We start from the raw sequence: 12,867 nt of genomic DNA on the forward strand, positions 1-12,867 counted from the left end.
ATAAGACCTGGGGCCAGGGAAAAGTGGAAAAGAAGACAACATTTTAAAATAGACTTTTTGGCCCATTTGAAGTAAAAGGCCCAGGAAAAATGTGGAAACCCAGTCTTCACTGGGATTTGGTTCTGCCCTTGTTGGACCAAGGGAGGAGGGCACTAGGAAAAGGAAAGGGGCATCGGTGCCACCTGTGGTCCTACATGCCTTGGGACATCACTTTAGTCTGCCCCTGGCCTCTGGGTCCCAGCAGAAAGAGGGCTCAGAGGCCAGGTGGGGGTCGCTATCTGGGGACCAGCACGTCTTCCTCCCCCCAGCCGCAGCACTCCCACCTGGTTATCCAGCAGCTCCTGAGCCACCTGGACGCCAACAGTCGCAGCGCAGCGACAGTGCGCGCGGGCATCGTGGAGGTCCTGTCGGAAGCTGCCGTCATCGCTGCCACCGGCTCTGTCGGTAAGAGGGCGCTGAGCAGGGGATTGAGGCCTGGAGACCCCCTGCAGACCAAGAGTTGCCTTTGCAGGGGCTGCCTCCCCTTCCAGAAAAAGGCGAGGGCCGGTAGGGAGGTGTGGAGTTGCTCTTCCTCTGGGGGAGACGTCAGCTGGGGAGAGGAAGCCCCTGGCTGGGGTGGGCAGCGGAGCATGAGGGCGGGGTGCCAGCCCTGGTCGTTGGCGCTGCCACCCCGCTGCGCTCAGGGCCCACGGTGCTGGAGATGTTCAACACTCTGCTGAGACAGCTGCGGCTCAGCATCGACTATGCCCTGACCGGGAGCTACGATGGGGCCATCAGCCTCGGCAGCAAGATCATCAAGGAGCATGAGGAGCACATGTTCCAGGAGGCCGTCATCAAGACCATAGGTGGGCCCGGGCGGGCATGGCAGGGCGGGGAAGGGCGGGGCCACGCCCCACGAGGGCCTCTGTCCAGGGTGTCGTCTGGCTGTCAGACACCCGATCGTGTCATGTCCGTCCGTGGTGCGCTACCCTGGCCCAGGCAGGGCCTGAGTGAGAGCACAAAGCCCTCCCGGTGGGTGCTCAGCCAGGACTTGAGATCAAGCCCGGCTCGTCCTGTGCCGCAGTCCCCGTCAGGCCCGCCTTGCGCCTCCAGGTTTGGGCGACTGGAGGGTAGGTGGGGACTGAGGAAGGATAAGGAGGAAAAGAAGAAAGGGAGGTGGCCACAGAGGAAATGTATGTGCACCTGGCTGCGGAGACCTTTTTTAAAAGCCACCTCCTGAGGGTGTCAGGGGCGCCCCACTGGCAGAGCCTGCCTGTCCAGGTGCCATCTGAGCTCCCCTCAGCTCTGAGAAGCAGGCATGGCAGCCAGAGGAGGCTCACGTGGGGTTGGTGGAGGCATGGCCTGCCCCAGGGCCCCCAGCAGGCCAGCCTGGGAAGGGGGCCCCACCCTCTTCCTGCTGAGCAGTACAGACCTTAGCCACAGCGTCGGTCATAAGTAAGGAGACCAGAGCCTGGAAGAGCCCCATGGAGTCATCCAGTGCCTCCCCTTCCACACCCAGACGGTTCCAGGCAGCTTCTCTCTCTGGGTCTGAATGGGCTCTGGAAAGCAGCAGTCCCCGCTCTCTGCAGGAGTTTGTTCCGCTGAAAGGCTGAGCCAGAAGGGACCACGGCAGCTGCTGGCCTCACCTGGGCTCATCCTCCCTGCCATCTCTCCCCTGTAGGCTCCTTTGCCAGCACGTTGCCCACTTACCAGCGCTCTGAGGTGATCCTCTTCATCATGAGCAAGGTCCCGCTGCCTTCCCTGCATCACCCCATGGAGACAGGGAGGACAGGGTGAGTCCACCACGCCTCTCCCAGCCTCCATTCCTGCCAGTTTCCCCTTCCCATGTTTTCTGTCCTCTCCTTTATCCATCTTTCTTGGCTCTGCCCTCTCTTCTCTACGTTTATTCCCAAATCCCTCAGCAGCCTTTAGTGGGGTCCTTGGATCCCACAAGTTTCTCAGGCTGTCCCAGCAATAACCACCCCCTACCCTGGGGGGAGCCATTAATTCCCTGGCTTGGTTCCTGCATCTGGAAGTCCCTGTCCTGGGTAACCCCATAAGATAAGCCTCATGGGGAACAAATCAAAAGGAGAACTGAGCAGGCAAGTGTGAGATCTCTGCCTATATCACCATCCTGGGGAGTGTTTGTGTCTCTGGCCTACAGGGAAAACAGGAACCGGCTGACCCAGATCATGCTGCTAAAATCCCTCCTTCAGGTAAGCCTCTCCTGTCCCCACTCCTACTCTGCCTCTGCAGGAGGCAACTCCTTCCAAGGGACCAAGAGAAGGCCACCACGTACAGGTTGCAGGTTGCGTACTGCATAAACATGCCCAGCCAAAAGGGTGAGTGGGGCCAAAATCCAGCCTGTGTCCTACTCACTAGCCAGGCTGGGCACCCGCAGAGTTGGTTCATCCAGAGCAGGTGGGGCACCTGCTTCTCATTTTCACAAAGCATCCTTACTGGCCACTGAAAGCCTTGTCACTCAAACATTATCTGTCTTGAGATGGAATCTACTGGTTCCTGCGTTCTTCCCTCCAGGTACCCTCCCCAGGTCCCTTTCCCCTCTGTTTCTCCTCTTTTCCCCTTGGTACTTGTGCCTACCTGAGTCTCCCAGCCCCCATCTTTCCCTTCATCAGTGTTTTATACACTGCCCCTCTTCTTTATACCCTTGCAGCTGTCACTGGAGTGTGGATCCATTGTTCTCAATCACCATTCCTATGACCACTTTGTAAAAATACATAGATTCCCTAGAGATCTTAAGCAGTCAGCCTGATGAGGGCCTGGAATCTGTACTTGTAACCAAGCTCTGCAAGTATCCTTATGCACAGCCCTGTTCTAAACTCTGGACATCCCACAACCAGATTATTCTCATGGTTGCTCTTCTCTCCACCTCACCTGTTATAAACAACCACAGGAAGAATTTTCTAGAAATGCTGTTCCCCACGTGTTGCCCCTTACTTCAGAGTAGATCTCAGTTTCCAGTCGACAGGCATCTAGATGTTGAGCTTCTCTGACTAAAGTTGGAAGGCCCGCAGTCCCTTTCCCTCCCTAGACTCCCCGTCTCGCCTCTCAGCCACTGTCCTGCCTCTGCTGCAGCCATGCCAGTGTGGACAGAGCCTCACTTCCACTCCTGCTCCCTTCGCTCTGCTCCAGCCCACACCCTCTCATCACTGTGGTTTTTTGCTTTTGCTCTAACTTTGCCTCACACCTTGTTATCTCCTTACTATACATATTCCTGCCATTTCTTTGCTGAGTTTACCCTCATTAATTTGTACCCAGCAGCTTGTTAATGTGACAGTTTGGGACACACTCATACCCATCCCTTTAGTCCATGTTGAGGCTCACTGTTGATGCTCCCAGGCTCTGCTAGGTCGTCAGGGCCCTGTGACTCATCGAAGGTGTTGTTTTGCAATGTGGGCTTAGCAGTAAATATGCATTGCTGCTTTCAGGTGCTCTGCCAGCGTCATGTGTGACGTGTCTATTGCTGCCAACTGGCTTTAGTCAGAAGGCCCCCATGTCTCCATGCTAGAAGAGATGTAACCAAATGCTGTCTGTATGTGCTCTTTGGTTATTGCCACGTGCATGAGTTCGGATTCTTCAGCCCAGCTGGAAGTTCTGCCACTGTCTAGTTCTTCATGACTGTCCATCCTCTCAGTGAAGCATTGTGCCCGTGCTGAGTGGTCACCAGTTGTGTCCTGACTGGCTGGAAAGTTAGGTGCAGAGGTTCCCTGGCTCCTGCTTCCCTGTAGTGCATAGCCCTTGCTGGCTTTTATTATCTTCATGTCCCTGAACACTGTCCCCAGCCACTCACATGTCTACCAAGCTGAGCTGAGCAGAGCAGGTTGTCTAGGTGGGTGTTGGAGTGTTCAGAAAAGTTGCCTTTGGCATCAGGGCCTGGGGTGAAGGGTAGGGGAAGCTGGGTTGGGAGATGTCTAGAGAGGATGGATACTTTAGACCCAACTTCTGCCAGCTGTTACTCCATCCCCTCACTGCATCCAGGAGGGCCAGTGTTCCTAAGCACACCTGTCCTGGGCTCCCTTGCAGGTATCCACAGGTTTCCAGTGCAACAACATGATGTCAGCCCTACCCAGCAACTTCCTTGACCGCCTTCTCTCTACCGCCCTCATGGAAGATGCAGAAATCCGTCTCTTTGTTCTAGAGATTCTCATCAGTTTCATTGATCGTCATGGCAACCGCCACAAGTTCTCTACCATCAGGTGAACTTGGGGTCTCTCCTCCAGTTGATGTGTGGTGAGACAGAAGACTCCCAATAGGGCCTGTCCTCTCAGCCAGTAGCCTCACAGCCAGATGGGACAATTTAGCTATTCGGTGAGACCTCCAGGGAGTTGATCACCAACCTTGACTCTGAGGTCAAACGAGGGAAGGAGAGACCAAAGGGAACTTGTGTCTAGGGGAGGAAAGAGGGGTGGACTGGAGATTAGGGAGTTCTCAGGTGAAGGGGCGGAGGGAGATCAGGGTTATCCCGGGAGACTGAGAGGATCTGGGGGAATAAGGGGAGGAAGAGAAGAATCAGGATCAAGATTTAAGAGAAAGGGAAGGAACTCGAGAACTTAGGAGAAAATGGTCATTAGGCTAGGAACCAGGGCCAGGGGAGCACTGGGAGGCTTTGGTACCAACTGACAGTGTTGGAGATAAAGCCCAGTGCACCACGTGAGCTCGGGCTGGCCTCAACAAGGGCTAAGAGGCACCTGGTGTCCCCTCCCAGTACCCTCAGTGACATCTCTGTCTTGAAGCTGAAAGTAGACAAGTGCTCCCGACAGGACACCGTCTTCATGAAGAAGGTAAGCGCAACCTCAAGTCACAGCGAGCCTGGGCAGACCAGGCCTGTGGACCCCCACCTTCCAGCCCCCAGAGCCTGCCTCCTCCCTCTGGGATGTGCTTGGTCAGTGGACTAGTGCCGCCTCTGTGGGGCGAGCCCATTGTGATATTATCACTGAGGCCAGAGCCAAGAACACCCCAGGGGAGCCAGTCCAGGGCTGTTGACTGCTCTGTCCTTACAAGTGGATCTGGGCAGCAGCTTTTGTTGCTGGTTTTACTGGGCCCACCCTTCCCTAAACCTGCACTCCTATGTGTATTCACTTCCACTGGAGGGTGCTTTAAAGGCATCCCTCCCTGAGGGTGGAGGTGGGGTACACCTGCTCAGACTGGCCTTCCTCTCCTTCCCCTGGCCCCTTCTGTGCCTGCCGCCCCCACTGTGGCCTTCCCCTGCCCCCGCTGCTGTCCCCAGCACTCGCAGCAACTCTACAGACACATCTACCTGAGCTGTAAGGAGGAAACGAATATGCAGAAACACTACGAGGCGCTCTATGGCTTGCTGGCGCTCATCAGCATTGAGCTGGCCAACGAGGAGGTGGTGGTAGACCTTATCCGCCTGGTGCTGGCTGTCCAGGTGGGGCCTGGTGTGGGCAGGACATGGGGGCTGGGGGGAGGCGGAGGGGCCTGTTTTGGCCAAGCGCTGATAAAAGTACTGAGCAGCAACTGCTTAGCAATTGTTTTGGAGCTCGGGAATGTCACATTTGAGGCTAGCCATTCCTCCAAATCGTGATCCTGTTTGGGGAACCCCAACAAAGCCTTAATCCATGATTTAGGCCCATTCTCAAGCTAAAGGAGAAGCAGGGAACAGGTCAGTCAGAAACACCCCTTTGCCCCTAGTATTCCAAGTCTCTTGCAGGATCTGAGGGAGACTCCAGGGATTCCCAAGAGGGAGCTCATAAGTCCCGAACGATCACAAAACAATTCTGTTTGTCTAAAGATCCTCTGGTTCCCAAACTTAGCTGTGTTTTAGAATTGCCTTGAGTACTTGTTAAAAATACTCATTCCTTGAACTGGTGACACAGAGTCTCCCAGGCCTGGGGACCTGTATGTGTAACAAGCTTCCTTCATGATTCGTAAGCAGCAAGGGTGGCACTAGATAGGGCCTGCGACTTTCAGGGTCTGCCTGAGTGGAAGTGTACTCCCAAGGATGGGTCCTTCAGACTCAGATACCAGGGTCCCCAGGGCCCTGAAGTCAGGCAGGCATCACATTCCCGAATCATGGCAAGTCTGGGAATTCAGCAATGGAGAGTCTTAAGCCACCTGCATGACAGTGCAGGGCCAGCCTAGCTGCTACAATTTTCTTAGTTCCATTTACCCTGAAGAGGTAGAATTTGGGATTCCTTTGTGTACTAATCTGCTGATAACTCCCTGCACTTTCTCTGCTTAACATACGAACCCAGGTTAGCAAGCCAAGCCAATCCTCCAAGAATCAGCTATAGTTAAGGAGACTGCATCCTAGTGTTGGAACTAATGGTGAGGGTTTAAATAGTAAAGGTCACTAAAGCTGCAACTGCACAGTGAGGACTGAGGTCACAGCCTCTCTACTAAGTATTTGTAAGCCTCCCAGCCCACGAATTGTTCTGGGGACCATCCCTTCAGCATTAATGAGGATGATGCTGTCTCCCAGGAAGTTATGGGACAAATGCTGAGAAAGGCTTAGTCTGAAAAAGTGAGTCGTCTCTAAAGAAGGTTGGGGAGCGATTAGGGGGAGGGCAGGGGCCTGGTGTAGTTTATCAATTAAAAACTCCTCTGTTGCCACAGGATGTGGCCCAGGTCAATGAAGAGAACTTGCCCGTGTACAACCGCTGTGCCCTGTACGCGCTGGGCGCGGCGTACCTGAACCTCATCAGCCAGCTCACGACGGTGCCTGCCTTCTGCCAGCACATCCACGAGGTTGGTGTCCTCATGATTTGGGACATGAGTGCTCAGGAGCCCCTCATCTTGTGGTTTCTCAGAAACAACTTTTCTTTAATTGCATTGGTCCTGCAGTTAGTCTTAGGCATTGAAAAAAGGGTTGAAGTCAAAACTAAGATGAGTGAGTTACGTGACATGGCATTTCCTCCTGTGTGCCATGACAGAGTGGGGTGGAGTGGGCACGGGCAGTGTCGTATACCCTCTCCTACCCTGCTTCCTGCTCCCTCTGTCCTTCCCCCACTCACCGAAGTGCACGTGCACCCACCCCTCAGATCATGAGGACGAAAGCCACTCAACAAGAGTTTTGCTATGAAAGGCCTCACATACCGCAGAGGCAGTGTGATCAGAAGGTTGACAACCGCTAGCTGTTTTGCAGATTAAATAGCTATGAAATATTTCCCACGTTTGCTCCATCTCTCTCCTTTTCTTTTCCTTTGCTGAGATATTTTAAAACAAATCCCAGCTATCATGTCCTTTCACCCTACCTATACAGTATGCATGTCTAAAAAACACGGCACCTCCCTACTTGATCGCCATGCTATTAACATATCTATTTAAATTTTCAATAGTCCTTGGTATTATACCCAGTCTTTAGTCAAATGTTCTCAGTTGTTGTGTAAAGATCTTTTAAAATGCACAGAAGTACTTACAGGTGGAATGATATGATAGTGAGGATGAACTTTAAAATACGCTAGCAAAGCAAAACAAAACAAATAACCCCAGGTCTCAGCTGGCCTGGGATGGCTGGGGAGTGGGGGCAGAGGTGGTGTCACTGTACCAGAGACCACCCCAAGGGACACAGGCCCTTCCCAGCCTCTGGGTTGATAAGGGAGTACAAGGAAGGCAACACACAGACGTCCCCTTTACTGAAAATCGTGGGGCTGCTGCTGGCTCCCTGCACATGCCTGCATGCTGCTACCCCCACTTCTCACCACCGCAGGACTTTCCCCTCTCCTGCCAAAAATTTGCAAAGGATACTTAGGAAAGCTCAAGATGTCACTGTCCGTCAGCATGTTCCTGCAATGCACGTGAGCATTGCAGTACCCAGGTTTGGGACATGATATGACCTGTGTTCCCTTTTGATATGTTTAAATAGAAAGCACAGGCATAGGGCACAGGAGCAAGAAACTGCAGTCTCTTAGAAGTTAAGTCCCCACATTTGGAAGACACTTAACGTGCACATGTCGTTGATAGTGACAGGTTGAGCAGGCCGCTTGGGCTGCTCAGGCTGCTGTGAGTGTCACTGTGGGTCTGGGTTTGTTGCTAGAGAAGCCCAGCTGTGGTCTGCTTGGCCAAGGAGGCTGTGGGAAGGAGTAAGTGCTGAGCAGGGAGCTCTTTTTGTGCCCTGTTCTGAGCTCCCTCTCCCTGCTGGACCCAGCTCTTATCATTTGGTTCCTCCCAAACTCCAGGTGATAGAGACCAGGAAGAAAGAGGCTCCCTACATGCTCCCTGAGGATGTGTTTGTGGAGAGGCCCAGGTGAGGAGTGTATCTGGGACATGGTCAAGGATTCCCAAGGCAGCTAGGTAAGAAGGTGGGTGGTCTGAGGCCAGGAAAGGTCAACACCAGGAGGCTTAGGCTTCCATGGAATCAAGCACAGAAAGCAGACCCTACCTGTGACCCAGAAGTCCTGGGTAAAGTTTGACCCCATCCTGTTACCAACATCTACACCTCAAACACATGACATTGAGCCATGATGGCGTGTTGTACTACCGAGTGTGCAATGATGCCACCTCTGGGGCTTTGGCCAAACCCATGGGAAATGCATCCTGGAGGAGACAGTCATTCCTGACAAGACACCATGATTTGGGCTGGGGGCTAGCATCACTTCAGCAGCAGAGGAACTCAATGGAAAGACATTCTGAAAAAACAAAATGTCTAACATAGGGAAGGCTTTATAAATTATGGCCCATCCATTTGGTAAATAATTGGTAAATAATATCAACAGTGTTTTAGACAAATATTTAATGAAAAATATGCACAATATATATATGAGGTGAATAAAATAGAGAACAGAGGGGGATGCTTGTGTGTGTGAATACATGTATGTGACTGAAGGATTCTGCACACCATGTAAATAGTGGTTATCTGTGGAAATGGGACTATGTGTGATTTTCTTTTCTTTTTTTACTTCTCTGTCGTTTTACATAATGAGCATGTAACTTTTGTGATAAGGAAAGTCATTAGGAAATCTCTCTAGTAGCCCACGGTTCTGATTGGTCTTCCCTCCTTTGCCTTTCAGGCTGTCTCAGAATCTGGATGGAGTGGTGATTGAGTTCCTCTTCCGCCAGAGCAAGATCAGTGAGGTCCTGGGGGGCAGTGGCTACAATTCGGACAGGCTCTGCCTACCCTACATCCCCCAGCTGACAGGTATGAGCTCTGCTCAATGATGTCCAAGCCTGCCTCTGTCTTTTTTGGCCAGGTAAGGGCCTGAGTGTCAGGGACTTATGGGCCCTTCCATCCCCTCCTGTGGCATCTTAGATGTTGCACAAGAGTTGAAAAACACAGTGGAAATTATGGTGAGATGCTTGATTTCCCCACCTCTCCTCAGTGCAGGATCCCTGGAAGTAACTGGCCGTGAGATAGCTGGCCTGTGGGTGGGAGAGGCTCCACTGTGCTGGAAAGAGCATGCATGGGCTACACAACTAGAGACTCAGTTCCACACCTCTGTGCAACTTCCTGCCTGAAAAGTCTTAGACACGTCCCTTGGCATCCCTAAGTCTCGGTTTCCTTGGCTGTGAAATAGGGATATTAACAGTACCTGCCTTAGAGAGCTGACGTGAGAGGTCCACGAGAGTATGAAGGGAAATGCACATAAGACGTGCTGTGCAAGCGACAGCTGCTGGCGCTATTAGCCCGTGATGTTCACACAGTCGAGATGTGCGTTCTGGTCATAGCAGCTGCTTCTTTGTGCTCATCGACAGTTTCAAAATCTTAGCCCTAAAGAGCAAAACTGACCATCCTAAGATGGGCACAGGAGGCCCACAGCAATTGGAAGCTTCCATAAACTCCAGGTGTAGCCTGACTGTGGCCTGAGCCTTAGAGGACGACAGAGCGAGTGGAGGTGGAGCGGTCAAGAGAAGGGACTAGAGGCTCGATCCTGGCTCTCCGAGGGCTGGGAACTGCAGCTTCTGGGCTGCTTCTTCCCCAGATGAGGATCGCTTATCGAAGAGGAAGAGCATCGGAGAGACCATTTCCCTGCAGGTGGAGGTGGAATCGAGGAACAGCCCGGAGAAGGAGGAGGTGAGTGTCGTTGTCACTGTCCTGGGGAAGCTTCTACCTCCTCTGAGTTGGATGCTCAATTCCAGGCCTGTTAATGGCATAAAGTGTTTAAAGTTACATGGAAAGTAAGTATCTCAAGTGAATCCATTTTCTTACTGACTCTCACCATATATACGTATATCATAGATATTTCCATCTGGGAAAATTATTAGTGGCCCCCCTTCTCCCGTGCAAATATCATAAAGATCATTCCTGAAAGGCTTGCTGGTCATCCACAATGGGGCAGACATGCTCTGTGTTGGAAATTGGAAGGTTTGACAGGAGAGATGTGTGAATAGCTTTCCTAGGGTTTCTTCCAGGTGTATCAATAAAGATTCTTTTTTTAAAAGTAGGACTATTTTTTAAAGCAATTTTAGATTCACACGCACATTTAGGTTCACATTCACAAAATTGAGAGGAAGGTATAGAGATTCCCCGTAGGCGTCCTGCCCCCACACATGCACGACCTTCCCATCATCAATATCCCCCACCATGTGGTACATTTATTACCACTTTTTTTGTGGGTTGTGTGAGTGAGTGTGTGTGTTTTGGCAGATGGCTGGTACAGGGATCAAACCCTGGACCTTGGTGTTATCAGCACCACGCTCTAACCAACTGAGCAAACCAGCCAGCCCCCCATTTATTACCATTGATGAACCTCCACTGACACATCAGCATCACCCAAAGTCTAGTTTACATTAGGGTTCACTCTTGGTGTTGTACATTGTGGGTCTGGACAATGTATAACGACATGTATCCACAATTATACGATCATACAGAGTATTTTCTCTGCCCTAAAAATCCCCTGTGCTTTGCCTACTCATCCCTCCCTCCGCACTAACTTTTGACAACCAAGATTCTTTCTTCAAGAAAAAGCTGCACCAGCGCCTTAAACCTCTCTCTTCCTTCCATCCTTTCTTGAGAGCTATATCTAATTTCTGTTTAAATTAACATGTGAAATATCCCCTGCCATTGTCTCATTTCTTCTACATCAGAAAATAAAGGAGATGTCCCCATGAGTGAGGAAGAATAAGGGATCACAGTGGAAGTACCAACTGTCCTCCCCCAAATGAGAAAGCATTGGGGGCAGGGGGTGCAGAGAGGAGGAAGGTGTGTGTGTGTGTGTGTGTGTGTGTGTGTGTGTGTGTGTGTGTGTGTGTGTGTGTGTGTGTGTGAGACTTGCATGGCGCTTGGGCATGGACACTGGCATTCCCGAGTTTCTGTGCCTGTTAGGTCAGGCCGTAGAGGACTGCTTTAACACTGAGCCTTTCTCCATATGTAATCAGAGCAAGGAAAAGTCTTTGGGGGTTGGGATCCAGACTCCCTCTAACTGTGCCTTCACCCACTTGATTTATTGGAGCAGACAGACCTCCAGTCCAGGGCTTTCGAAGCTTGTCTGGAGCCTTCTCATGGAAGGAAGGAAGCTCCAACTTGGGCTAATTGGACAAGTAAAGTGAGGAGGTTGGACTGGGTGTCCTCCATAGCCCTGCCAGCTCTAAAAGACTGGGAACCTCGAGTGTGTTCAACCTCAGGGTTAGTTGGCTGCTGTCTCCCCCTAAAGTGGTGATTCTCCCTTCCCAGGAGTGGTCAGGAATGGATGAGTAAAGAGAAGTGCTCACCTGGCTACAAAGCCATCTACTCACTAGTGGCCTCCTGGGTCCCTAAATCAGTCTCTTCCCCTCTTCAAGAGTCAGCATGGCCTTGGGGTGTCTTGGTAGCTGAAGCAGGGGTGTAGAGGCCTCCACCCCAGACCCTTCTACCACGCTACACTTCTTTCCACTTTCAGCCCTTCATGTCCTGGTCCAGAATCCTGTGGTGGCTCCCTGTGGCCTTATATGCCAGGCTCATTGCAGTGATGAGTAAATGATGGTTTGGTCGAGGGCCGATCCTGGCACCTGGCGTTCACAGCCACTGTAGTGTGGGCTGGCCCTTCCATTTCATTAATCCCGCTCCAGTGGGTCTGCTCTCAGTCTTTCCCATGCTGTCTTCAGTCTCCACATGCCTTTGCTAGTGCAGAATGCATGTCTGATCACCCCTCGGCACCTGTGAATTGCCCAGCCCATGTCCCATTCCTCCATACCCTTCTCTATCTGCTTTTGCCCAGTGAGCGTCCTTTTCTCTGACCATGGCCACTACCCAGTTCCCTAGCACTTTGCACGTGAATGTCTAACGTTGTCAGTGCTGACAGCGGATGGCTGGATGGATGTACAGAGGATGAGTCCTCAGAGCAAATTATAGCTGAGCACACCTCTCTCTTGCATGTAATTCCTATGCTAACTTTATCGAGTGACTCACCTAGAGTCCTGCACGTAATTGATGCTCTCACTTACTATTTTTTGAGTGACTTTATCCCAGGTCAACACTTCTGTCTTTTCCTACCCAAGCAAGCATTTACTGAACTCCAAAAAAATCAAAAAGTGTACAGTTCAACAAATCTTCACAAAGTGAATACACCCGTGTAATCACACTAGGATCAGTGAATGGAACATCCTCACCACCCAGGGGTCTACCTTTGCACCCCTTCCTCAGAGGGAGTCTGAGTTGTGTCACTCCTGGAACTTTCTATCAGTGAAAGCCTTCTCTTCTGTGTCTGCTTTTTTTGCTTAATATTATATTTAAGTGATAGGATATAAGTAAATCATGAGTCTTGCTTCAGGTAGCTCAGAGCTAGTGGAGAATTCCTGGAATTTAGTCTACGCTCCTTCACTGTTTTCAGCATCTGACCTAAGGCCATGCATCCATGGAGTTCCTCTCTTTGGATTTTATTATTTTCCACCTCCTTTTATAGGCTCTGCAGAGGACCAAGATCCTGTAACCCAGGTGCTTGGGCCCACCTCAGTGGTGGAGGACGACCCGTCAATTCTAATCTTCTATTTCTT

At 51.4% G+C, this 12,867-nt stretch overlaps 1 protein-coding gene across 3 annotated transcripts in view; it reads left to right on the plus strand.

Moving 5' to 3' along the window:
* The window catches only part of EFR3B (EFR3 homolog B), an 88,895-nt gene that overhangs the window by 67,867 nt on the left and 8,161 nt on the right, over positions 1-12,867 (plus strand). The window contains exons 9-19 of one of the 3 annotated variants that reach the window (XM_063078043.1): positions 309-444; positions 684-845; positions 1,661-1,772; positions 2,144-2,195; positions 4,024-4,196; positions 4,706-4,781; positions 5,228-5,389; positions 6,577-6,708; positions 8,139-8,206; positions 8,970-9,097; positions 9,879-9,970. In XM_063078043.1, the coding sequence (XP_062934113.1) occupies positions 309-444; positions 684-845; positions 1,661-1,772; positions 2,144-2,195; positions 4,024-4,196; positions 4,706-4,781; positions 5,228-5,389; positions 6,577-6,708; positions 8,139-8,206; positions 8,970-9,097; positions 9,879-9,970 (1,293 nt within the window). The remainder of the gene's footprint in view (positions 1-308; positions 445-683; positions 846-1,660; positions 1,773-2,143; positions 2,196-4,023; positions 4,197-4,705; positions 4,782-5,227; positions 5,390-6,576; positions 6,709-8,138; positions 8,207-8,969; positions 9,098-9,878; positions 9,971-12,867) is intronic. The other 2 variants (XM_063078044.1, XM_063078045.1) reach the window with 2 other exon arrangements.

The sequence above is a fragment of the Cynocephalus volans genome, chromosome 14 (genome assembly GCF_027409185.1).
Source record: "Cynocephalus volans isolate mCynVol1 chromosome 14, mCynVol1.pri, whole genome shotgun sequence".
Lineage (NCBI taxonomy): Eukaryota > Metazoa > Chordata > Mammalia > Dermoptera > Cynocephalidae > Cynocephalus > Cynocephalus volans.